Source organism: Pongo abelii, chromosome 21 (genome assembly GCF_028885655.2).
Source record: "Pongo abelii isolate AG06213 chromosome 21, NHGRI_mPonAbe1-v2.0_pri, whole genome shotgun sequence".
Taxonomy (NCBI): Eukaryota; Metazoa; Chordata; class Mammalia; order Primates; family Hominidae; genus Pongo; species Pongo abelii.
The window spans coordinates 2,897,238-2,921,700 of record NC_072006.2 but is presented as its reverse complement, the minus strand read 5'-3'; the positions used below and the strand labels follow the sequence as shown (position 1 = coordinate 2,921,700).

The 24,463-nt window shown below is 36.7% G+C and overlaps 1 protein-coding gene across 3 annotated transcripts in view; it reads right to left on the bottom strand.

Annotated features, from left to right (window-relative positions):
- Positions 1 to 24,463, bottom strand: part of PLCB1 (phospholipase C beta 1) — a 750,426-nt gene that overhangs the window by 502,854 nt on the left and 223,109 nt on the right. For all 3 annotated transcript variants that reach the window (XM_024238987.3, XM_024238989.3, XM_054541566.2), the window contains one exon: positions 3,582 to 3,650. In XM_024238987.3, the coding sequence (XP_024094755.1) occupies positions 3,582 to 3,650 (69 nt within the window). The remainder of the gene's footprint in view (positions 1 to 3,581; positions 3,651 to 24,463) is intronic.

Below are 24,463 nucleotides of genomic sequence, written 5' to 3'. Positions count from 1 at the left end.
AAGCTTTTCCATTTCCTATAAATGTTATTTCAAATCACAGCAGGCACAAAAAACAGTTCATTTTCAACCAGATCTTGAATTTTTATGTAATGAGATGCTGTAAAAAACAAAAATAATATGAATATAGAGATAAATATTTGTGGGGTGTCTGGGTATTTTGATAAATATCTGCTTCACAAATGTTCTTCCTTCCTTTATGGTCTATAAGCCCCCACAGAAAGTCTTGCACTCAATCTGTCCTTCTGTTACACTGCCTTTCTGTCCCAAGTTTCCAAGCTTTCTTCACTTTATCCTGATATCTTTATACTTTTAATCTACTCTAAGTCCTGCTGCTGCTTTTGTTCTAACCAACTCAATGGTCTAGTTTTCCTCTTGCAGGCCATACACCTTCTTCTATAAGGTAGTTATACTGTAATCCTGATGCAATTCTCTGATAGGTAGCTAGTCTGTCTTTTGGGCCACCCCATATGACACTGTTAGGTGGGGTGGCCAGGAGCTGCCAAGGGTGGTGTGCAGAGGGTAGTATCCAAGGGGAACCTGAAGATGGAAAAGGACCCGGTATTAGTCCGTTCTCACACTGCTATAAAGAACTTCCCAAGATGGTAGTTTATAAAACAAAGAGGTTTAACTGACTCACAGTTTTGTATGGCTGGGGAGGCCTCAGGAAACTTACAATCATGGTGGAAGACGACGGGGAGGCAGGCACCTTCTTCACAAGGAAGCAGGAGAGAGTGAACTCAGGAGGAACTACCAAACACTTATAAAACCATCAGATCTCGTGAGAACTCACTCACTATCACGAGAACAGCATGGGAACTGCCCCATGATTCAATTACCTCCACCTGGTCTCTCCCTTGACACATGGGGATGATGGGAATTACAATTCAAGATGAGATTTTGGGTGGGGACACAGCCAAGCCATATCAGAACCCCTACTAGAACCTTGGATGGCATACTGATGAAAAAAAGAGGCACCTAGTCCTTGGTGACATTAACTGAGCACTGGAATGAAACTTCACCTGAACCTGGCAATTCCACTGAAATTTTCAATACATTCCAGTCATTTTCAATAAATTATATTTTTATTTGTCCAATTTGAGCTGAGAAGTTTTCTCTGGAAATTTGAAGATTTTAAACTGATAGTAATAGCAACTTCTTTCTTGCCTGTTAATCCACATAGCAACTTCTTTCTTGCCTGTTAATCCACAACCCCCTTTGAGATAAGCCCCTCCTCTGATCCCTCTTGCTGACATAAACATTTCCAAATTAAGTGAGTGAAACGAAAAGTGGCTTTTTACAATTCTGACCTGAATTTTTTAGTGATAACAAAAACAACAATGTTACTACCAACAATATTGGCTAATATTTAGTAAGTACTTATTATACACCAAGAGTAAGTTAAGGCAGTGGTGCTCAAATTTTGCTGCAAATTTGTTTTTCAAATCCATCATGTCCACACCACACCTGTATCAATTTGATTCTTATGGTACCAGCATTTCTGGAGGCGGAAAACACACATCAGCATTTTTGAAAGTCTCCCAGGTAATTCCATGAGCAGTTAAATTTGAGAACTCCTGTGCTAAAGGTTTCCTAATGAATTATTTCATTTAATCCTTATAGCAACCATTTCAACTACTTATTATTATCATTATCATCACCATTTAGCCAACAAGGAAGAAGTTGGCGTCTCAGGAAAGCCACACAGGTAATATTTAATAGAACCAGGCTTTGAAAATATTAAAGGAGAGTGAGGTTCTTGAACATCAGCAACGAATAGGAGGGAAAAAAAAGGAAGCCAGGAACATAGATAATCCAAAGAGGAAGTAATCAGTCCCTCCAAGAAAGAGTTGATGGAGAAAAGCTGACAAAGTCAGAGTATTCTAAGTGTTAAAAATCCATCCTCACGAGAAGCATTTGAGGATCTAACAGTGGTTTATCAGCTGAGCACAGTACAGGCCCTACTGCTGTTCATTTGTCACTGTTCAGTAGACATTTATCAAACCACATCCATAAACGAAACACTTAACTGATAAGCAAGCTGTGTACTGCAATAAAAGAGACAGATCCAAGCCTGAAAGAAACCCTCCATGTGGCAGCAGAATTCACTTTGACTCCCAATGCCTGGGGACAAAAGGGGCTCTGATGCAGTGTCGGCAACTGTCTTTAAAACTAACATCGATATTGAAATTGCAAGTTAGGCCAATAAACTTAGGTTCAAAGACAAATTTCATAGCTACATTATCAATACAGTTCTTGGAACTAACAGGCTTATATGAAATTTGGCTGAAATGTTGTTGGGGGAAGAAGAAAAAATATTCTTTCCTATACTAAAAACTGTGAGCAATTTTGAATCATCAACAAAGCATTAATTATGGTAAGTCTGATACAAAACTGAGAGGCTAAACTATTGAAATTCCATGTTACTAAGGAGATAAATGTAAATAACAGTTAGTTTCATATGAAACACTTATAGAAGCCTTCTTGAATACAGTTCTAATTTTTCTTTCAAAAATCTTTGTTTTTTACATTTTACCATAGATCATTTTAACCCTTTCAGCAAATGAAATAAAAATTTAAAAATTTAAAAACCCAGCAGCTGTGTGTTTGCTGTGTCATAGAATTTGCTGGCACCTACTGCCTTTTTACGCCTCTGAAGAATAATTATTCCAGGTGATTTTTTTTCTTGCATCTCCAAAGCAACAGATCATTTTAATGTCAGAGAAAGAATTTTGACTTTTAAAAGATAAAACAAAAGTTGTGGGAAGACACTCAAATAGAAAATAGCTAGTTTTATATCAATTATGGAAAGACGCATTGAGCTCCTAAATGGCAACTGTACTTCTGTGTTTGCCAATACCCTCTCTGCCAGAAATGAAGTATGTAAAGTACTAAATTTTAAATAAAATGAAGAATAGCTTTTAACTTTGATGGCAAGGCAACATATCCTGCTACTATATCCTACCAGATCATCTAAGCTTAAAAAATTGTTCTTCATCCAATATTTAAAAATTATCTTCAAAAAATAAATAGACTGCAAACACTTCTTTGAATATTTCTTCAGTAAGTTTTTCAAACCAAAACAAATGACACTGCACACAATTCATCCCAAAGTATGCTGATCTTTACTAGTAACATTTGCAGAATTAAGACTATACACCTTTTGGCATTGTGGATGGAATCATTTCAATTGCAGATTATTTCAGCTATATGGGAGTTCCATTCATCATGTCTAACGGTTAGTTCCCATATGTTGACAAGGTTCAAAGATTTTTTCAAATAATTTCAAGTACTTTTTAATCATTTAGAATTACCCAGTAACTTGGGCATTGTTGTTGTTGTCTTTTTTTTTCAAACAAAGACAAAATTAGAGGACATAAAGCAAGCCCCTATGTCCAAGAGCCCACATATTTATTCATTGTTTCCGTCTTTTAATAAAAGTGAAAGTGTTTAGAGCATACTGGCTATCGTGTTTTACAACATCTACAACGTAGAAACTTTTAATTGGGGCAATTAATTGATATTGTGACACAGCTAAACAATCAAGGCAGCATCTGGTGCATGCACAACACTCAGCCTCCTACCTTGGGAGCTTTGGCGTGTCTCCCACATCTGGCATCTTTGACAAGGCTGAGATCCAGTAGCTCCGTCTCCTGGAAGGCAAAAATGTGAAATCATTAAGCAACCACACAGATCTTTCCTCTTTGTTTTATGTCATTGACATCACTTAAAAAATTATCTTGAGACTTGACTGAAGACTTCTCTGCAGTTGGGATATTTCTTTCCTCTTATATCACTTCTCAATTGAATTAGGATGGAAACAAAAAGATAACTAACTGCTAACTGCTCAGTTACACATTTTGAAAGTAAAAAGTGTGTGATTATGTCCCCAGTCTATCCTGCAAGCCATTCCTAGATCATGATGAATCAGGTATTCTTGTTATTCCTTTCGAATATAATCCTGGGAGTCACTGAGCGTAGGTGAGGGTATGAGGGTATGTCGGTGGAGAGAAGGATTAGGGAGGACGACGGAGTGAGATGCTCCCATCGGCTCACATACATACCCAGCTTATCTGGCCAAGGCAGAGATACGAATCTGCCTCTGACAGCCCCCAGCCTTTTGCACACATACCTCATGCCCTGATCTTTTCACTTAATCATTACCTATCATTGAACACCTATAATACGCAAGTTACTCTAGGGATTAAGGCATACAAGATATGATTGCTTTCCTGGATGGACCTGTCATTAAATAGGAGTGTAAAGAAATATATATGTGTAAGACAAGAGGGAATGTGTTAATGCCAATTTTAAAGTTAACTACTATGGTTGGGGGGCAGCAAAGAAAGCACAGTTTTTTTCCTAGGGGCTCAGAGAAAAGTTTATGAGAAATCATTAAGCTTGGAAAAAAGAAGTTGGGGAGGGGCTCCTCCCAGTTGGAGGGGAAAATATGAGCAAATGCCTAGATGAGAAAGGCCCAGAGGTTTTGGCTGAACCTTGAAGTATTCATGGCCTTTAGACACTTAGAGACAGAGAACAATGCAGGGAAAGAAGGTAGGGAGAAGGATAGAGAAGCATCCAGGAGTGAAGAACTGCAAAGGTGCAGGCACAGTGTATTGTAGAAGGATGGAAGCGGATTCATGTGGGAGGACATTCAGTATTCCATTTGGCTAGAGTATAGAACACGTGACAAGAAGTCATGGGAGATGATATCAGAAAGGAATATGGGCCAAAGAATGGAAACCCTAAATGTCTGGCTAAGGAGACTGAGCCATGAGGTTTGTGACACACACAGGTTGCTGCATTAAACAGTGGACTCTACCACCAGCCAGGTTTGTCTTAAAGTGACTCCAGATGTCCTAACTATGATTCCTGGGCAATGAGCAAGTTGGACGGAGCATCGAGTCCCCTTCTCCCAACAGGAGGCACTACACCCTAATTCAGCTGCCAATAGAACCTCTGGATAGGAGTGGCTGCAACTTCTTACAGGCCAAGCTCCCTAAGAACCAGCACCTTTTGTTCTTAGGCAACTTCTTCAAACAGCTGCTGCCAGTTCCAAATGTCTGGTGCAAACTAGTCTGATTATTTTTCTGCACCCAAGATTGCCTTGTAATAAGGGCCAAATTAAAGGTGAAGTCTCACTCTTCGAATGCAAACCCACACAAAAGGTCCAACAGAACACCTGATAAACCTCTCTGTGGGATGAAGGGTGGACAGGAAACAGTGAGTCTCTGCTCTTGCTCACTCTGACCTTGTAAGTTTCATTTTCCCCATTTTAGAGGGTTCCTTAGCCCATTTCATGCTGTGTCTGACCCTGTGGAAATCCTCCCAAACGCCTGGGGTGTGACAGGTGGCAACCCAGCAAGGAACTTGCAGGACAGAGTGACTGGTGCCACAGTTCCTCGAACGCCACACCATCCACAATATTGGAGGTTACCTTATGAGTGTTAGAAAACAATGGTCTCAACCATGTTCAATGCTTCACTTCAGCAAATGCACATTATAGAACCCTCTGTGAAGAAACGGTGGAAAAACCAAACATGAGTAAGTTAAGCATATGTCCAAGTTTCTTCATCTCTACAGCAGTGACAACCAAAACATTTGCTGGAAGAGGAGAAACAGTAAGGGAACCAAGCTTGAAGAAGTTTAATCTAGAAGATGGGAAATAAGTGGAGATCTGAGAGATGAAAGACGAGAGACAAAATGAAGGTAAGTAATTGGAAGAAAGAGGAGAGAGATGACAACGGAGGAACTGACTGAAGGAAAGAGGGAAGTCATAAAACACGCTGCAGTTTCCACCTTTCCTACACTGAGACTCAGAAGTTTGGGCAAAATGATAGTGCATTCTGGAGATGTTGGTTTGAGGGGTTTATCCAAGTGGAAATGCCAGTAATTAATTCACTGGAGCATTATTTATTGAATGCCTACAATGTATCAGGTATACACTAGTACTGAGAAACTAAAACATATGAAGATAAGATCCCAGTTTTGATAAGCTCACAAGCAAGTCAAATATTATATGCTAAAGGAAATATTTCAAAGTGCCCTACAGACATTGGCTACAGAGAGCTATGGCATGATTTCAGCCAGTACACAAGGATGAGACAGAGTTTGCCAGCCTTATAACTGTGTGATCGGGGTGGGAGGGTGGGTGGTGGTTTCAGAGAGAGGAAATTGCGGGTAGAAACTCACAGAAGCAGGAATTGTGTGCAGAAAACTACAACCCACTTAGGATATGTCACAGAGTTATATGGAGCATTAGCAACAATCACTTTGGGATTTAGTGGTCATTACATGGGTGTTCTCTTTATAATTATTTATAAAACACTAACATTTATGTTTGATGTAATTTTCCATATATGTTGCATGATGTTTTACATCTATGCAGGATAAAAATATCTCACACACAATATTTTTACCTAATTAATAGTAATATTTTCTTTTCTTTTTCTTTTTCTTTTTTTTTTTTTTTTTTTTGAGAGAGTCTCACTCCATCACCCAGGCTAAGGTGCAGTGGTGCAATCTCAACTCACTGCAACTTCTACCTCCCGGGTTCAAGCGATTCTCGTCCCTCAGCCCTCGAGTAGCTGAAATTACAGGCACACACCACAGTGCTCCCCTAATTTTTGTATTTTTAGTACATACGGCATTTTGCTATGTTGGCCAGGCTGGTCTCGAACTCCAGACCTCAAGTGATCCACTCGCCTCGGGCTCCCAAAGTGCTGGGATTGCAAGCATGAGCCACCGTGCCCGGCCTATAATATTTTCTATTTAAGGAAATTCCTCCCAATTGAAGAAACAATAGACTTAAACATAACTTGTTTGATTATATACACAAAGCCCAAATTGAATTAACAAACAACTAGATCTTAGCAGGCATCATTATATAGACTTTTGCATTACAGATAATGAACTCTGTATTCCACTTCCAGGATTCATTCCCCAAGCCACGGAAGGGTAGTTAACGCCAACTGTGTGCATGAAAACCATCGCAGGGCACTATCATCAAGGGTAATGTGGCGTGGGGAAGACCCGGGTGGAAAAGCTGTCCATGAACTCATTTGGCTAGAAAGCAATGATTCAAATAGTGTCTCCCACTTCTATTAACATACCACAGCCACCCCTCTGGAGTTTAACTGCATCCCTTTCTCTCTGCCACTAAAAAGAAAATGAGGAACCCAATGCATGACCACAAAAGTGTTTCTTGTATCATTAAAACTTTTTCTAGGTTAATTTTCTCGTGACAATAGTTTTAACAATGCATTACAATAAAGCAGTGAAATGGTCCCTTTCTGCCCTTCCTCAGTTTAAGAGTTTCTGTTTTCCAGCTTTGTGGAATTCATTATTTCTTTACTCCTTTCTTTGAGAGAGAGACTACAGAGCGTATATTGCAGAAAACTTGGGTTTGAGTGAGGACCTTAAAATTAATTATTCATGTATTTAGTCAATAACTTTACCACACTGAGCATCAATTTTGTCATCTATTAAATGGGTATGATCATACCTTCCATATCAGTGGCTCTCCAACTGTAGCCTGCATTACAGTCACCTGAAAGGCTTATTAAAATACAGATTTGCTCCGTGTCACCTGTCAGACTTTCTGATTCCGTGAGTCTGGGGCAGGACCGAGAATCTGCATCTCAGATAAACCTCCAGGTGATGCTGATGTTGCTGGTCCAATGACTACACTTTGAGAAGCACTAATTATATAGTCACTCATGTAGTTATAAGGCCTTTCATGTGAACATCATTGATAAAGCAATACATTACTTATGTTAATATGAAGAATCTATAACTATCATTTCTTTATATTGGGAACTGTCAAATAAAAATATTACACCTACTGAATGTAAAAGTGTGCCTAGTGGTGAGATTTAGCTGAAGAAAAAACTATTGAATGACAAATGCCATCGACTGCTATTTTAATAACTTCTCTTTAGGATTAAATCATATTCTATCCAAGCAAATGTCCTAGGTGTTCAGAAACTCAAGCAACCATTGAAATCGTTTTGTTTGTCACAGATGTTCTCCTATAGAACCTTTGCATTATACTTCATAACATTAGATACATCTTTAGAAAAGTGGAATAAAGAAATTTAAATTTGTTTTCTCTAACCTTTAAGTCCATCCAACAATGAGAAAGGAATTGAAGTGCCTAAAGTCACATAACCTGCCAGAATCATTCAAGGAGGAATGTACTAAAAGAACCCTTTATTTCCAAGGCCATTAATGACACCCTGCAAAGCTTGGAGATCACACTCTTAGGACCTCAGATGCATCCACTGATGCATTGATGGATATGCCCTCTCTTTTTGTCAGTATGGATAAAAATGAATTAACAGCATGGATAAAAGTGAATTAACAGTAATATTACAATAATATTGTAACTGTCTATTGACATGGGGTTTCACCACTTGGTGTGAATCCCTCGACAAAAAACCTTGGACTTTTATCTCCGTTTGTACAGTGTTTAACATAAACTTCAGCACACAGGCTGTATTTCGTCTTGGTTTGTGAATGAACGACACACTGCTAAAGATGTTAATTATTAAACTCAGGAAGAAATACAATTTAAAACTCAGCTCTTTCCAGAATCCCAATTTCTGCGCATCGTTAGTGTGGTAAAGTTATTGACTGAATACGTGAATAATTAATTTTAGGGTCTTCACTCAAACCCAAGTTTTCCGCATATATACCCTGTGATCTCTCTATTAAAGAAAGTCATAAAAAATAATGAATTCCACAAAGCTGGAAAACAGAAACTCTTAAACTCTTAAACAAACTGAGGTATTGGGTATTTAATAAAATATTCAAAACCCATTATTACTAATTAATGGGTTTTGGGTATTTAACAAAAATATTTTGAATGAGTGATGAGAAAACAGGCAAGCTAAGAGAAGACTAAATTGTCTTTGTTGTTTATTATTTAGCAAAGAGATTTCAATCCCTCAGCCATAAGCATACTGTGTGGTAGATGAGACATGAAATCCACTTCAAACTCAGGAGGAAATACAATTTAAAACTCAACTCTTTCCAGAATCCCAATCTCTGTGCATTGTTATTGAATTCCATTATTCACCCAATATAATAATGTGTTTCAGGTTCACACAGTATATAATCAGAACAGCAATTATAGTCCTAAATATTTCACAGAGAAGATATTAATGGCTGGGTGTGTGCATTGTGATTATGTATACTTCCACATATGTGTGTGGTATAGTCATTAAGTTGGTCTATTTTGATTTACCAAAAGTAGAATACATTAATATATTTTATTGACTGCCAAATCTCCTTAAAATGCACAATTTTTTAAAAAATGATTTTAGAGTCTTTTAATGAAGAGTTTTAATTTAACAAGAAGCAGATGGACTTAGACTCAATTCTTTGTTCCTTAACTTTATTCCACTTCCGAGGGGGTGAAAAATCTGTGCCATGTACCTCTCAAAGAAATCTCTGCACCGTCTGCCACCTGGTCTCTCTTTTCCTTTGTTTCCTAGCCATGATTTTCATCTTTATTTCCACAACTTTCAATGGAGACCCACAGTAAGAAACACCAATGGAAATGAGAGGTACAGGTCATCAATAAGAACCAACGCAGAGAAAAGAGAAAGATGATACTTCTGGCTTTCTTTATTTAAACACACTTAGATTTAATATAGTGCAAATTTCATAGAAGTAGGAGGCAGAAAATGTAAGTTCTTCCCTCAAATTCTCACTTGTTATCAATGTAGTATAAAACAAGTTGCTACAGATGCTCATGCATGCCTTGTATCCTCATCTGTCAAACACAGGTGCAGATGCCAGCAACATCTCCCTCGTTCGGCTGCTGCTAAATCAACTGAAATATTAAATTAAGATCTCCACTTAGCAAGCAGCGAGTACTGAATATATAGAAATTCTTATGCTTGCAAGATTTCCCATTCTAAGTGAAAGGGGAAAGATCCTAGCAGAAAAGTTAAAAGTTGTTAGGTAAAGCATCTAGAAGAAACACAAGGAATGCAAATAAACACAGAAAAAAAAAAAAAAAAGATCTGAAAACCTGGGACTCTATAGCTATTTCATAAAAACTTAAAACCTAAGTAATAGAGAAAACTTCTAGAGAAACTAATTTTCACTTTTATGTATTATAGGTAAATGAAAAATAGGATCAACATTTGAAATGGGAAAAGCAACGAGAACATTCATGTGTTACAGGTTGTATTGTAACTGTCAATTGACATGGGGTTTCACCACTTGGTGTGAATCCCTCGACAAAAAGACCTTGGACTTTTATCCCGATTTGTATAGTGTTTGACATAAAATTCAGCACAGAGGCTGTATTTCATCCTGGTTTATGAATGAATGACATCCTGCTAAAGATGTTAGGTATTTCAGACTTTGGCCCTAACAGGAACACAGTACATAAAATACAAGTCAGACTCATCTTTACCCAGAAAACCAACAAGATGCCTTATTTTTGCAAGCAACCTAGGGACATTGAAAGTTCATTAATACAGCAGTTGGAATTACCTTCCATGCTCTCATGTTCTCACAAATATCGTAGCATAAATTGGGGAAAAAGTGGGTGATCCAATGCCTGCGGATATTATCGGTTGCATTCTCCAGTCTGAATGTTATCCCTGGACCTACTTCCAAAGTCTTTGGCCCAATGTTATTGGCAAGTATATGAATGCGGCAGATAATGTGGAAGATAACTTTTCATTTTTAATTTATTTCCTTGCTTCCTTCATTGCCCCATTGCCTGTCCTAGGGAGATAAGGAATCCACCAACGTCTGGAGTTCATGCATTCTTCCGGGAGCCAAGGTCAGTATACAGGAAGATACTGAACCAAAAAAACCCAGACAATATCTCTTAATGCACTTTTTAATCTAAAGAGTCTGCTCAGTACAAATAAAATAAAAACTGAGAAATTATTGTTGATGAGATTAAAGGTTCCTACACTAAAGCTGGCAAAGTCAAATAATATCCTTAATAATAACAGCAATAATAATCATATGTATTTATAATAGAGAACCAACATACCAAGAATTGTAAGACAAAATTTGCATGTATTATCTCATTAGTCTTTGCAATAATACTGTCACATAATTATCATATTTCTGTTTTGCAGATGAGAGAACTAACAGAGATAGTTATGACTACTATTGACTACTGTTGGTCAATTGCACAATTTCCTCACAAATCTCTACATTTTTGCCTATCTATGGTGAGCAGAACTCTAAGATGGCCACCCTTATTTGGGTCTCCTGGTTTCCATGCCTTTGTGTAATCCCCTCCCTCTGAGTGTGAGAGGGACCTGCAGCTTTCTTCTAACCAATACAATATGGCAAAGGTGCTGGGCTATCACTCCTACCATTATGTTATGTAATACAGCAAGAGTGAATGAATTTTGAGGTGTAATTAAGGTTCCCAATTAGACAACATAAAGTTAGCCAAAAGAGAGATATCTTGGGTGGGCCATTCAAAAGAGGGTTTAGAAGTAAGAGACTTGAAGCAGCAGAGACACTAATCTGCTGGCTATGCTGTGTACTGACTATGGAAAAGAAGACCTCCAGGAGATAAGAGCATCAGTTCTACCACCACAAGGAACTGAATTCTGGCAACAACCTAAATGAGCTTGGAAGAGGAACTTGAGCTCCAGACGAGAACACAGCCTAGGAGACATCTTGATTTCAGCCTTGGGAGACCCTAAGCAGGTGAGACCCTGACCCACTGAAACTGTGAGATAATAAATGTTTATTGTTTTAAGCCATTAAGTTGTGGTAGTTTGTTATGAAGCAATAGATAACTAATACACTGACCCCATTGTTTCCAAGTTCTAATGCAACTAATTAAAAAGGAATGTAAATGAATCTACATATCTTGGCACTCCACCCACCCTGCATAAAAATGACTGCAATGCTGTCACCATTATTGAATGTGCCCAAACAGAAACAATTACTATAATAGAATCACAGACTTTGGGAACGGAAAGAGAACACAGATGAGGAAACTAAGTCCCAGAGAAAATATGTTAATTGCCCAGGATCATTGACCCTAAGTACATAATAGAAAAAATAATCCACATATCCCCAAACTTACTTTTTTCTAAAAATTTTGGATATTGATAAGGTAGCAGGAGTATTGTGTAATACAAATGAAAGAAAACCACTTAAGTCTTTTTTCACGTATAAGAAAAAATATCATGACAAATAAATATAACACTAGTTTTCAGAGGCTGTGTCTGCACAAGGCAATGTGAAATATATCAGCAGGTATGCAGTTAATTTATTCCTTGCAGATTGCCAGGTGAGATAGTTTGGTGGCTGGTTGTGCAATAGCCAAATATTCTCATTCTTACTTCCTTCTTCAGCAACCTTAGAAACTCTTATACACTCATCTAAGAGTAAAACATTTTCCAAAGTTGAAAGTTAAATGCAGCTAAACATAAAATTATATGTATAGCACCAAGGCTTTATTAAGAGGTAAAATGAATAAAACTTAATTGTAACAGTATTTATGGTGTAGTTGCATGCATCTACGACTCTGAGGGAAGAGACTGCCACACTTGCTTCTGGATTCTAGGAAACATTATATTAAGAGATACATTTTAGTAATTTCTTTCAAATGATGAATGAAAAACAGGTGAGATTTAACATGCTAGTAACTGCCTTCATTTTAACAAGATGTCAACTTATTAAGTTGACATTAAAAAACTGAGAAAAAGTTCCATAATCACCATGGATAATCTATATATATTTAAAGATGAATAATTTCAGAAATATATTGGCTCTTTATAGCAATGTGTTTTATTTTTCTAGTTCTTGTATATTACAGGCTTCTCACAGAGGAATTCTCCACATCTTTATGGATGAAGAATGATGTTGCATGTATTCAGAACTCAGAGTTAAAAAAAATCACAACTATGATGATAAAGATGGCATTGTTACAATTTTCTATTACTGCCTGTGATAAGCTAAATTCCTCATTTCGGACTAATCAGATTAACTAGAAACAGCATCCACCATTTTGCAAATAGTTTCATAAGTGCTAAAAACTATCTTCCTGAATATTTTGGGTGAGCATAGAATCTGATTTTCATAAAAGGTCTTTTGATAAGAAATATGGAAATGATATAGATTCATCAGGCAAACAAGCTGTTTCCACTTGAAAACTCCAGATGATATAAATGTAACCAGATTTCCCCTTTGAATCATCTAAAATGTTATCTCTGGTTTACACCTATTTCACTGTGGCTGAACAGCCAGTCAAGTTTTTTTATCTGGCAGTGCAAACTACTCCCTCAATCTTACCTTAATATAATATTTGAATCCATCACTTATCTGCTTATAGGACTTAAATGCCTTCATTTCTCCACACCAGTGGTTCTCCAAGTGTGGTCCTTTGACCTATGGCATCATCATCACTTGGGAACAAGTGAAAAATGCAAATTCTCTGGTTCAACTCTAGGCCTACTAAATTAGAACCTCTGGGGTGGCCCAACAATCTGTGCTGGGTGATTCACCTCCCAGTGATTCAGATGCAATCTGAAGTTTGAGAATCTCTGCCCTAGATATTAAATGAAGACAATGGCTGCCCACAGAGAAGGCTAATTAGGTCTAGAACGGGTAGGGCATTCTGACACTTGGACAGGCTTCCTACATCCAGTTATAAAGTAGCTGCATCAGAATTCTAAGAGCAATGAGAAAACTACTAATAAAACCGAGAAGTCTTCTTCAGACTACTGTGCTTATCAGTAGCTCTAATATCACTGTAGATTAAAGCAGCAATTTCCACTTTGGGCCCTAGAGGCCAGACTGTGTCAAGGAGAGGTTCTAAAAATGCTCAGCTGATTTCCACATGTTTTGATTCAGCCGTGTGCATGATACATTTGAGTGAGCAACCAACGTATTTTCTCAACCAACGTATTTTCTTTTCTCTCTCATCACACAGTATGGCATATCTGGTGACTTCCATATTTTCTGAAGTATAGATATATGGCATTTATCCTTGCTTTACCTTAGCAGCTGATTGGTTATATCCATCTGGATAGTCTCATTTTCTCCAGTTATTTATTCCAAAATGTATCACAATTTTTTTTCTACCAAAGGTTTGCATTTTGACGACCTTTTCATCTCATAAGACATTGTGAATATGTAATGAGTTAATCTATTTTACAAAATGAGATATTTTAAGTTGACAAGTGTGTAACAATATGTCTTTTTTCCCCTCCCTTTCAAAGAAGATTTGCTTCTTAACATTGCTTTTTGCTTTCTGGCAAGACAGACGGAATCCAACCGAATCTTTTCCGATGCTAATTTGTGGGGGTAGGGGCTGGATATGTCTAAAAGGGAACATCATGCTTAATGAATTTTCCTGAGAAGAACATTCACTGAGTCAATCAATAAATCAGCCCCAAGGTTTTGCCTAAGTGCTGTAAATTTTACCAAAAAGGAACTCTCCTTTTCATTAGACTGTTGATCAATCTCAACACTAATGTAAGTATACAAAATGAAGCTAGCTGTTCATATTAAGAACTATGAATGATTGAAAAAAAAAATCAATGTAGAGCCATTTTCCAATTACTCAGGAAGTTTGCCTAAAGCTCCTGCAGGAACCTCTATTGATACTAACCTGGTTCCCTGCTAGGCTCCCTTACTGGCTAGACACCCATCCCCCAGCGTCTATCAGCTTTATTCCTAACAAGTGACACTTGCAGCCTTTGACTACCTTCGGCTTCTTGGAACCACTTCACTCAGATGTGCAGAGAGCAGGAGGTGCCTGAGATGCTAGATCTCCCCAGAGAGCTGATAGTTCATGTCTGACAGATGCAGGAGAAGCAACTCCAGGTGTAATTTGTGCTCTGCAGCTTTCAGTAGCTTAGGTTGAGGTTGGGACTTCACCTGAAAGCTCACCCTTACTTAACTCTTCTCCATCCATGTCTTGCTTCCTCCACTCTCTTACTAATGTCTCCTGGAAGTAGCTTCCTTAATAAATCACTTGTATACAACCCCTTGCATCTGGGTCTGTTCAGAGAACAGGATCCAAATAGCTATCATTTGCAAATAATCAACTTAGAAAATAATGTTAAACTTGAAATTATTCTGAATCACATATTACTATTTTTAAACTCATATTTTTATATTAATTACTTTTTTGGCTTTAGATATATTTCTGTATGTTTTTGGAATGTTTAAAAAATTTCCTCGAAAATAGTTTTCATCATTATACCCACTAAATATGAGCATTCGAGACTAGGGGTTCTCAGTCACCATACACCACATTTTATCTTATGTCATCTGAATCAGGTTTTAAAATACATTGAGTACTACTGGGAAAACATATGCATAAATACCCTGTAATCTAACATGCAAATGGTTTTCCCAAAAGCTTTTTCTCATCATCACGTGAGAGACAGTGCATGATTTTAAAAAAGAAATATTCCTTACTAAAAATAAATAAATAAAAGCTATAAAAAAATCAGTTTACCTAATCTCCAAATCAGAGTTCATTTTTGTCATACCCATAGCTAAAAAGAAATATGTTCATATTCACTTTATTTTACTTTCTTCTTGGTAAAGTTTATTCTATTTTCTACCCCCTACTCTGACTTTCCTTTCATTAAAATAATAAAAAAACTATCCATAACAGAATATATAAAGCTCTACTCAAAAGTTGAGAAACAGAATTCATTTTATCATTTCATCAAAACCTCACTTAAAAATGAATAAGGATAATTTTTAAAAAGATCCTATGTGAATAACATTTTTTCTAGGAATTTTCACAAACACTATTAATTTAGTATTACTACCTCTTTATGAACAAAGAGGGAGTAAATAAAAAGCAATCACTGTCAGACCAAAAGTGGGATGGGGACAGATTTTAAAGACAATGATAGGAAGACTGGGAAATGAAAGAATAACTGTTCTTGAGAGGAGATCCTGTAGGAAGAGGGAAAAGAAAAATAATTTAATCATTAAGGAATCAAACTAGATACTTACTGCAAGGCTACAATTCAAGGATAAAGCAGGCATCTACATAAAGGTTAACCACCAGAAATCTTGGGATAACTCAGGGATGGCACAGATTTAAAAGGGAGAATATAGCTAATATGAAAAGGAGGGATTTTTATGACCTTTCTGTAAGTTAATTAAACATTGAAATGTTTTAAAGAGGAAGTGTAGGAATTTAAGTTATTAGAGTAAAATGTGAACAGATTTGGAAAGTGGGCAGTGGATTAGTTGCTGTCAAGAGGAAGTTTAAATACACACTCTTGTTGGAATTCTTTAGCTTCAGAACAGAGAGCTACAGAGCAATATGCCTATATGCTTCCCATCTGCACTCCGTAACAATGAGGAAGGAAACAATATTGCATAAAAACTCTTTTACAAGGCCTTATGTTTACTACTATTGCTGCTTCAGAACAGTAGGTTGAAACAAAATAAAGAAGAACCACTAATAGAAGACATCTGTCTTCTTCCAACACATCCTTGACTTGAACTTCATGAAAAACAAGTTAATTCTTAAATTTACTCCCTTCATTAAAAAGGCTGAAAGGTGGAAGCACAGTGCAGTTTATTGCAATAAATTGGTGAGAAGCATAGAATCTTTAAAAAGTTAAAGGATGAGAAATAGAAAATGAGTAGATAAGAAGAGACAGCATTAAGGCAAGAGAATGTTAGTGCAAGTGGCAGAGAATCCAAACATATTGCATACAATTGCACCCTGAAGACAAAGTACATGAATGAGGCAGGTTATTGGGATAATGCAAAAAATAAAAGCGAAAACATTTAAGAGGGACTTTTTCCTATTATGTTCTATATTTTTCTCTCACATATCAAAAATATTTCTAAAGAGAAAGGAAGGAAGGAATAAAGGGAGAGAAGGAGGAAGGAAGCAAGATGGGGCAGGGCAGGACAGGCCAGGCACGTTGGCTCACGCCTGTAATCCCAGCACTTGGGGAGGCCAAGGCGGTCAGGAGTTCACACCTGAGGTCAGGAGTTCAAGACTAGCCTGAGCAAACGGGTGAAACCTCATCTGTACAAAAATACAAAAATAATTAGCTTGGCATGTTGGAGGGTGCCTGTAATCCCAGCTACTTGGGAGGCTGACGCGGAAGAATCACTTGAACCCAGGAGGTGGAGGTTGCAATGAGCCGAGATCGTGCCATTGCACTCCAGCCTGGGCGACAGAGTGAGACTCTGTCTCAAAAACAAAAAAGATGGGGCAGGACAAACCATGGGCCATGCCACCACGGTAGCTCTGCAAGCTTATGGCCCTGGAGTACAAGGAAAGCAGGTATGCTAGGGTCAACTCAAAGGCTTGCTGTTATTGGGCAAAAGTCAGGGCAAGATGGAGAAATATCCATCTTGATGGAAATATCCATCAAGATGGAGAAATAACAGTGTAAACTGGGAAAGGGACAAGAGGCAGCAGGCTGGCAGGGCCACCTCCCTGGCAGGCCTATCATGAAGGCTTGCTGTTTGATGATGAAGACAGTTGTGACAACATTGTCCCCTAAAAACTCACTCTGAAGGTGCTCAGTGGTGCACTTGACCTTGAGTTTCTGCACATGTTTAGGCATGAACTTTACCTTGTCAAGGCAGAAGAACACTCCAAGAACAGAGAAGCCATAGAATGCTGCCAGAAAGAAAACCACAAAAGAAAACAGTCCTTGGATGACTTTTCTGAAATATTAAATTGGGCAATGAACTAAGAAACATTTGACAGTGCAAGTGTTCTCAAATAAATCTGCCATCAGCAGAATGCAGGGCAGAATTTCTTTGAATCCTTTTCTTCCTTCAAATCCAGACATTCTCATTTTTTTCCTTTTTTCTTTCTTTTTTTCCTTTTTTATTTTGTAAAGACAAGGTCTCACTATGTTGCTCAGGCTGATCTTGAACTCCTGGGCTCAAGGGATCCTCCTCGCTCGGCCCCACAGAGTTCTGGGATTACAGGTGTAAGCCACCACACCCAGCCAACATTCCTATTTTTATGCTTCCTTTGTAAATATAGTGGAGACAAAAAATCACTGTATTAGGATTTTTTACCAAGGGCAAGATAGTCATATGAAATAGTCCTTAGCTTCTTTAGTTGCTTGAATATTACCTCCCTGGTCTGTGAGGTATCTTTTTGCTTCAGATCATTTCCTCAGAGAAACACATTATTGGTTAATATCATTGTTCACCTTTTGAAGTTGGGTCCTATATGCTGATTCCAGGTAGCCCCAGACTTTCAAAAAAGAACCCACTGTGACTTTTATTCATTCATTCCACAATTTGTAATGTTATGATAAAATACTTTATCCTCTAGAGTTTAGAAAAACTGAATTTCATTATCTTTTTTGAAGCTTAAATATTGACCAGGGTCACTATCCCTGGGTGTATAATTTTTCTAAATAAATAATTCATAAATCCTTAACATAGGTTTTGAGCACCCAAGAAGATAGATCACTTTTTCATTATTGCACAATATATTTCTTCTTGCTCAGATGAAAGTAAAACCTAAAAATAAATCTTCCTCCAAATTACTTCCTCTGTATTAAGAAAGTAAATACCCAGGAATTTTTTTTTGAAAATCCACTTAGCTCAGGCCCTGAACTCATATTTAGTGCTTTTCCTTAAAGTCTGCCATAATTTTCTTATTTTCCTTAATATCTTTACAACGTATTCTCTGTATACCCTTAGCCTAACCACTGCTATCCCTCTAATAACTCATATGTCTCCTTATAGGCCCCGTCATAAAAACCTACTGTGTTTCACAACCTAGCTTATTTGGGTTTTCAATTTCAAGTCAGATAAATCGCATTTGCTCTATGTGGGTCAGTCAAAATTAAGTACAGAAGACTCTACGTACCAAAATTGGTGCTATTCTGCCGTATGATTATGGAATTAAATTAACCTGAGTCTTAAGCACTGTATGTCTTTCGGCATTATTTTTTTTTAAACATAAAAGCTGGGACACATCAAGTAGTCCAACCTCAGAGAAACTGCGTAGATTTGATACCTTCCTTCTTACCTTCTTCAGTATTATTTTATAGAAAAATCAGTGGTTTTCAAAGTATGGTCCCTGGACCAGCAGCATCACATCATCTGGTCACTTGTTAGAAACACAAATTCCCAGCCCACATCCCAGACTTTCTGAACTGAAAACTCCAGGGGCTGGGACCTAGCAATCTGTGTTATAACAAATCCTACAGGTGATTCTGTTACACTTTTAAGTTTGAGAACCACTGAGATGCACACTTAGAGATTGGTAACATTTATCTTGTGGATATACCAGGGTTTCTTCTTAATAATTCCCTTACTTATAAACACTGCAGTTTACTTTAAAGTACTCAGAAGAAGTATGTTATCCTATTTAAATAATTGATGTTTATGATGATCAGATGTTATTTTTGAACAAAATATATAAATAAAAGTTGATACACTGGAAAACAGAGAGAGAATATCAGTACAAATACAAAGAAAAAAATTCTAGACACTATGGAGTCTCACTTTATACCATATCTATTCTGCAGGTTTATTTTTAAAGTTAAGAAGAAAAAATACAGTATGATGAGATTTTGTTGCATTAAAAATCATTTAATGCTGAGACTCTAGCGATTTCTTTAATATTACTTTAATCCCTTATAAGCATTCCCGAATGCTTTATAAATACTTTTCGTTGGAATTATTATTAAACCATTTAAGATGCATAAAAAGCTGAGGGTTAAGTGCCCCTATTATACTTGGTGATTACTGCAGGAGTCCTTACTATAATGGTGCTACTCTTCTCCCCATACAGGTGAGTGGGTTTGCACAGTTCAGCATTACTGGGCTCGCACAGAGCTTAATGCAAAGGTTGTTCATTCACTACCAAACTTTGTACTTTGCCTTACACAGTTCAAAGAATTACAGGGAAATTGCTGCCTGAATACAGCCACATTTCATATCACCCTTTGCTTGGATTTAAGGAGGGTCATATGACTAGTTCTCACAAATGGAATGTGAATGGAAGAGATGAGGGTCATTTCAGGTCTTTTTCTTTCCCCTGTGTCCTTTTTACAGAGGACAGAGAGACCATAGGAGATACTGGAGCTGTTAGATTGGACAGAGTCTAAGTCCCTGAATCACCAGGTAGAAGAAAATCACGTTTATATCAAAAACACCCACACTAGGCTTCTAAGTAAATGAGGAAACTTTTTAATGTGTTAAGCCACTGAAACTCTGGCATTTATTTTTTATTGTACCTATGATACTCCAATTAATATAGGGCTTATATGGCCTTTCCTTTCTTTTTTTTTTTTAAGACAAATACCACTATCTCTGATCATAAAAAGTCACAAGCACATGGGATATTAGAAAAGGAAAAAGAATGTTATAAGCAAAGAACCTGTTTTATCCCCATTTTATAGATGGTAAAACTGAGATCTCTACATGTTAAGTAATTTGACAGCACATAGCTAATGAGTTGTACAACTAGGGTTCCATTTCATGACTGTAGACTCTAATAACCCAGATACATCAACACATCTAAACCACTTCTCTGACTTCGTAGACAGAATCTCATGAATTTACAGCAAGCGTTCTCTAATATATGTAGGATCAGCTAAGTTCACTTAAACGTTATAGCCTTACTGAAAAAATTCTGCTATATTCCTATGTGTATGGAATTTTCACTGTTACTAATTCAAGTCATTAACAGAAAAGTATGATCTCAAATGTTAGCTCTGTAGTGAGAAATATTAGTACTAGCATATAATGCTGTTGTGAGGGTTAAAATAATATATAAAATAAACAGAGTTCAATGCCTGGCTTCTAAATGCCAGTCCATTAATACAACATCTGGTTACCCCACTCTCCTCCTCTCAGAGGGCCAGTATTCGGGGCCAAAGTGTATCAGAGTCTCCACTTTTTGTTCTGTTTTTCCACATTCAATACAGAATTTAATTTACTAATAAACAAAGAGTTTGTTTTGTATTTCTTGCCTTGTGTTGTAGGGTTTTTGGAAGAGGGTGTGTACAATTTAAAAATTACGAGGTAAAGAGAAACCCGTGAATACTAATTTATTCTCTGTGATTTCTAAACAGGTGTTTTCTTTCCTGGTGTTCTAGTAATGCAAGTGTTTTGCCCTGTGAATCTTACGCAGCTTTCCTTCCTATCCCACTGCTTTCTTGTTGGTCCACTTTTAAATTTTGTTTTTAGTCCTTCTGATGTTTCTCTTCTCTAGTTTTCTGTGTCTTTGAGTTTTTTTCTTGAAATACTTGTTTTACTTTGATAAAATATAGACGATACAAATTACAATTTTAATCATTTTTAAGTATACAACTCAGTGGCATTAGGTACATTCATATTGTTGTGTAACCATCACCACCATAAATCTCAGGAACCTTTTACATCTTCTCAAATAGAAATTCTGTACATGTTAAGCAATAACTCTCCATTCTCTAACCTTCACTTCCAGCCCCTGGCCACCACGATTATATGTTTAGCTTTGGTCTTTTTTTTTTTTTAATAGCCTTCTATTCTACAATAATTTTAGATTTACAGAAAATTTGTACAGAGAATTTCCATGTATGTCACAGGCAGTTCTCCTTATGGTTAATATCTTACATTAGTACGATACATTTGATACAACTAATATACCAATATTGATACTTTAATATTAACTAAGGCCCATACTTCATTCATATTCCTTAGTTTTGACCTACTGTCCTTTTCCTGTGCCAAGAGCCCATCCACGACACCATACTGCATTTAGTCATCCTGTCATCTTAGGGTCTCTCTTTGGCATTCATTGCTTTTGATGACCTTAACAGTTTTGAGGAGTACTAGTCAGGTATTTCCTAGAATATCCCTTAATATGGGTACAGGATGTTTTTCTCATGATTAGGCTGAAGTTGTGGGTTTCGGGAGAAAGACCACAGAGGTAAAATGCCATTTTCATCATATCATATCAAAGGTACCTACTATCAACATGACTTAATACTGATGAGATTATCCTTGGTCAGCTGACTGAGGCAGTGTTTGTCAGTTTCTGCACCACAATTACTCTTTATCCCCTCTTTCCATATTGTGCTTTTCTTGAAGGAAGTTGCTATGTGAATCCCACACTTAAGAGAAGGCAGTTATGCTCCTACAAAAAGTATTTGGTATCCTATATAGGAGAATCGTGTATTCTTCCCAATTATTTATTCATTCAGTGACTGATTTATAATAATGTGGCCTATGGATACTTATTTTATACTTTGAGTTACAATCTAATATCACATCTTTATTTTGTTGCTTAAATTGTTCCAGCTTTGACCATTGAGAGGTCTTTTAGTTGGCTCCATATGTTCCTCTGACAAACTTTCTTGCTTCCTGGCATTGTTAGATGCTCCAGCCTCATCTTGTAAATTCCCTTCTCCAGCTCTAGAATCAGCCATTTCTCCAAGAGCCCTAGTTCCTTTTATTGAAGAACGGCATTAGAAACCCAGTTCAGTGGGCTGGTTATGCTCATTGATACCAAAGTGTTATTGTTTCTAGGTCCTCTTCAAGAACCCAGTTTGGAAACATAGGTGTGTATACAAACCCATGTATATATACATGTATCTATAACTTTCTATATTCATCCATCTGTATGTATATTATGCTAAAAATGAGTTCACACTGATGTCACAATTCTAGCCTATGACTACATGGATCATTCTAGCCCCGTTCCTTTGCTCTATAACTACCTGCTCCAACAGTGAGAAACCTTGCTTCCACCATCAGCCATCCAACTAATTATTCAATTCCAGTATATATGTATACTGGTCTCAGAACTGTTAACGGTTGCTAACAACCATTCTTTTTCCTTTTAGTTTCACAGATTCCATTCATTTCCAGTTACTCCAGTTAGCAACTTCCTCCCTTATTGCCTTCAGTAAGGTTGTTTTATATATTTATAATATAGATATTATTTGTCACAATCTGCTTTCCATCCTGGGATTCTCTTGATGTTCTAAATAATTTTCTAATATTTGAATATATTAAAGTTTACTTTTGTGCTGCAAAATTCTATAGATTTTTATAAATGCATAGTACATTTGTACATTTAAAAGTACACAGTATATTAATAAATGCATAGTACCTAGTACATGCATAGTACCTACCATTACAGTACCATACAAAAGAAATTTCCCTATCCTAAAAAGATTCACTGTGCTTCACCTTTTCAATCTCCTCTACAACCCCTAGCAGCCACTAATCTGATAACCCTCTCTATGGCATTGCCTTTTTTAGAATATTATATAAATGGAATTATACAAGATGCAGCCTTTTCAGACTGACTTATATCACTTAGCGTTATGCATTTAAGGTTCATTCATGTCTTTGCATGGTTTGAAAGCTAATTCCTTTTTATCACTCAATAATAGTCCATTGTATATATCACAGTTTGCCTGTCCACCTATTGAAGGATATCGTGGTGGCTTCCAGTTTTGGGTTATTAAGAATAAAGCTTCTATAAATATTTGCATGCAGGTTTTTGTGGGACATAAATATTCAAATCTGTTAGGTAAATACCTAGGAGCAGAACTGCTAGATCAAGTGGTAAGAGTATGTTTAGTTCTAAAAGAAACTGCCAAACTGTATTCCATTTCATTATACCCATTTTGCAACCCCATTAGTAATGAATAAGAGATACTGTTGCTGTGCATCCTTGTCAACACTTGGTATTGTCAATTTTTAAAATTTTAGCTATTTTGATAGTGTGTAGTGTATTTCATCGGGGTTTTAAATTGCATTTCCTTTATGACAAATGATATTGAGCATCTTTTCATATGTGTATTTGCTATGTTTGTATGTTTGTATGTTTTCTTTGATGAGATATCTGTTCATACGTTTTGCCAAATTTTAATTTGCATTATTTATTTTCTTCTTGTCGGGTTTTAAATGTTCTCTGTATATTCAGAATACTATTCTTTTATCACAATGTGATTTCCAAATACTTTCTCCCAGTCTATGTCTTTTCCTTTCATTCTTTTAATACTGTCTTCTGCATAGCAAAAGTTTTAAATTTAAGCAAAGTATAGATTATCAAAATTTTCTTTCATGGATTATGCTTTTGGTGTTGTATCTAAAAACTCATCCAGAAATCCAATATTGTACAAAATTTATCCTATTTTTCTACTAGAAGTTTAATTGGTTTGCATTTTACATATATGTCTATGACTCATTTTGAGTTAATTGTTTTTCTGTAAAGTACGTACTCTAAGTTCATATTTTTGCATATGGACACCCAATTGCTCCAGCACTATTTTTTGAAAAGACTATCCTTTCTTTATTGAATTATTCTTGCACTTTTGTAACAAAGTCAGTTTACTATACTTATCTGGGTCTATTTGGGGGCTTGCTGTTATTTTCCATTGATCTATGTATCTAAATTGCCAACACCACACTTTCTTGATTATTGTAGCTTTATAATAAGTCTTAAATCATGTGAGTTCTCTAACTTTATTCTTCCATTTTAGTATTATATTGG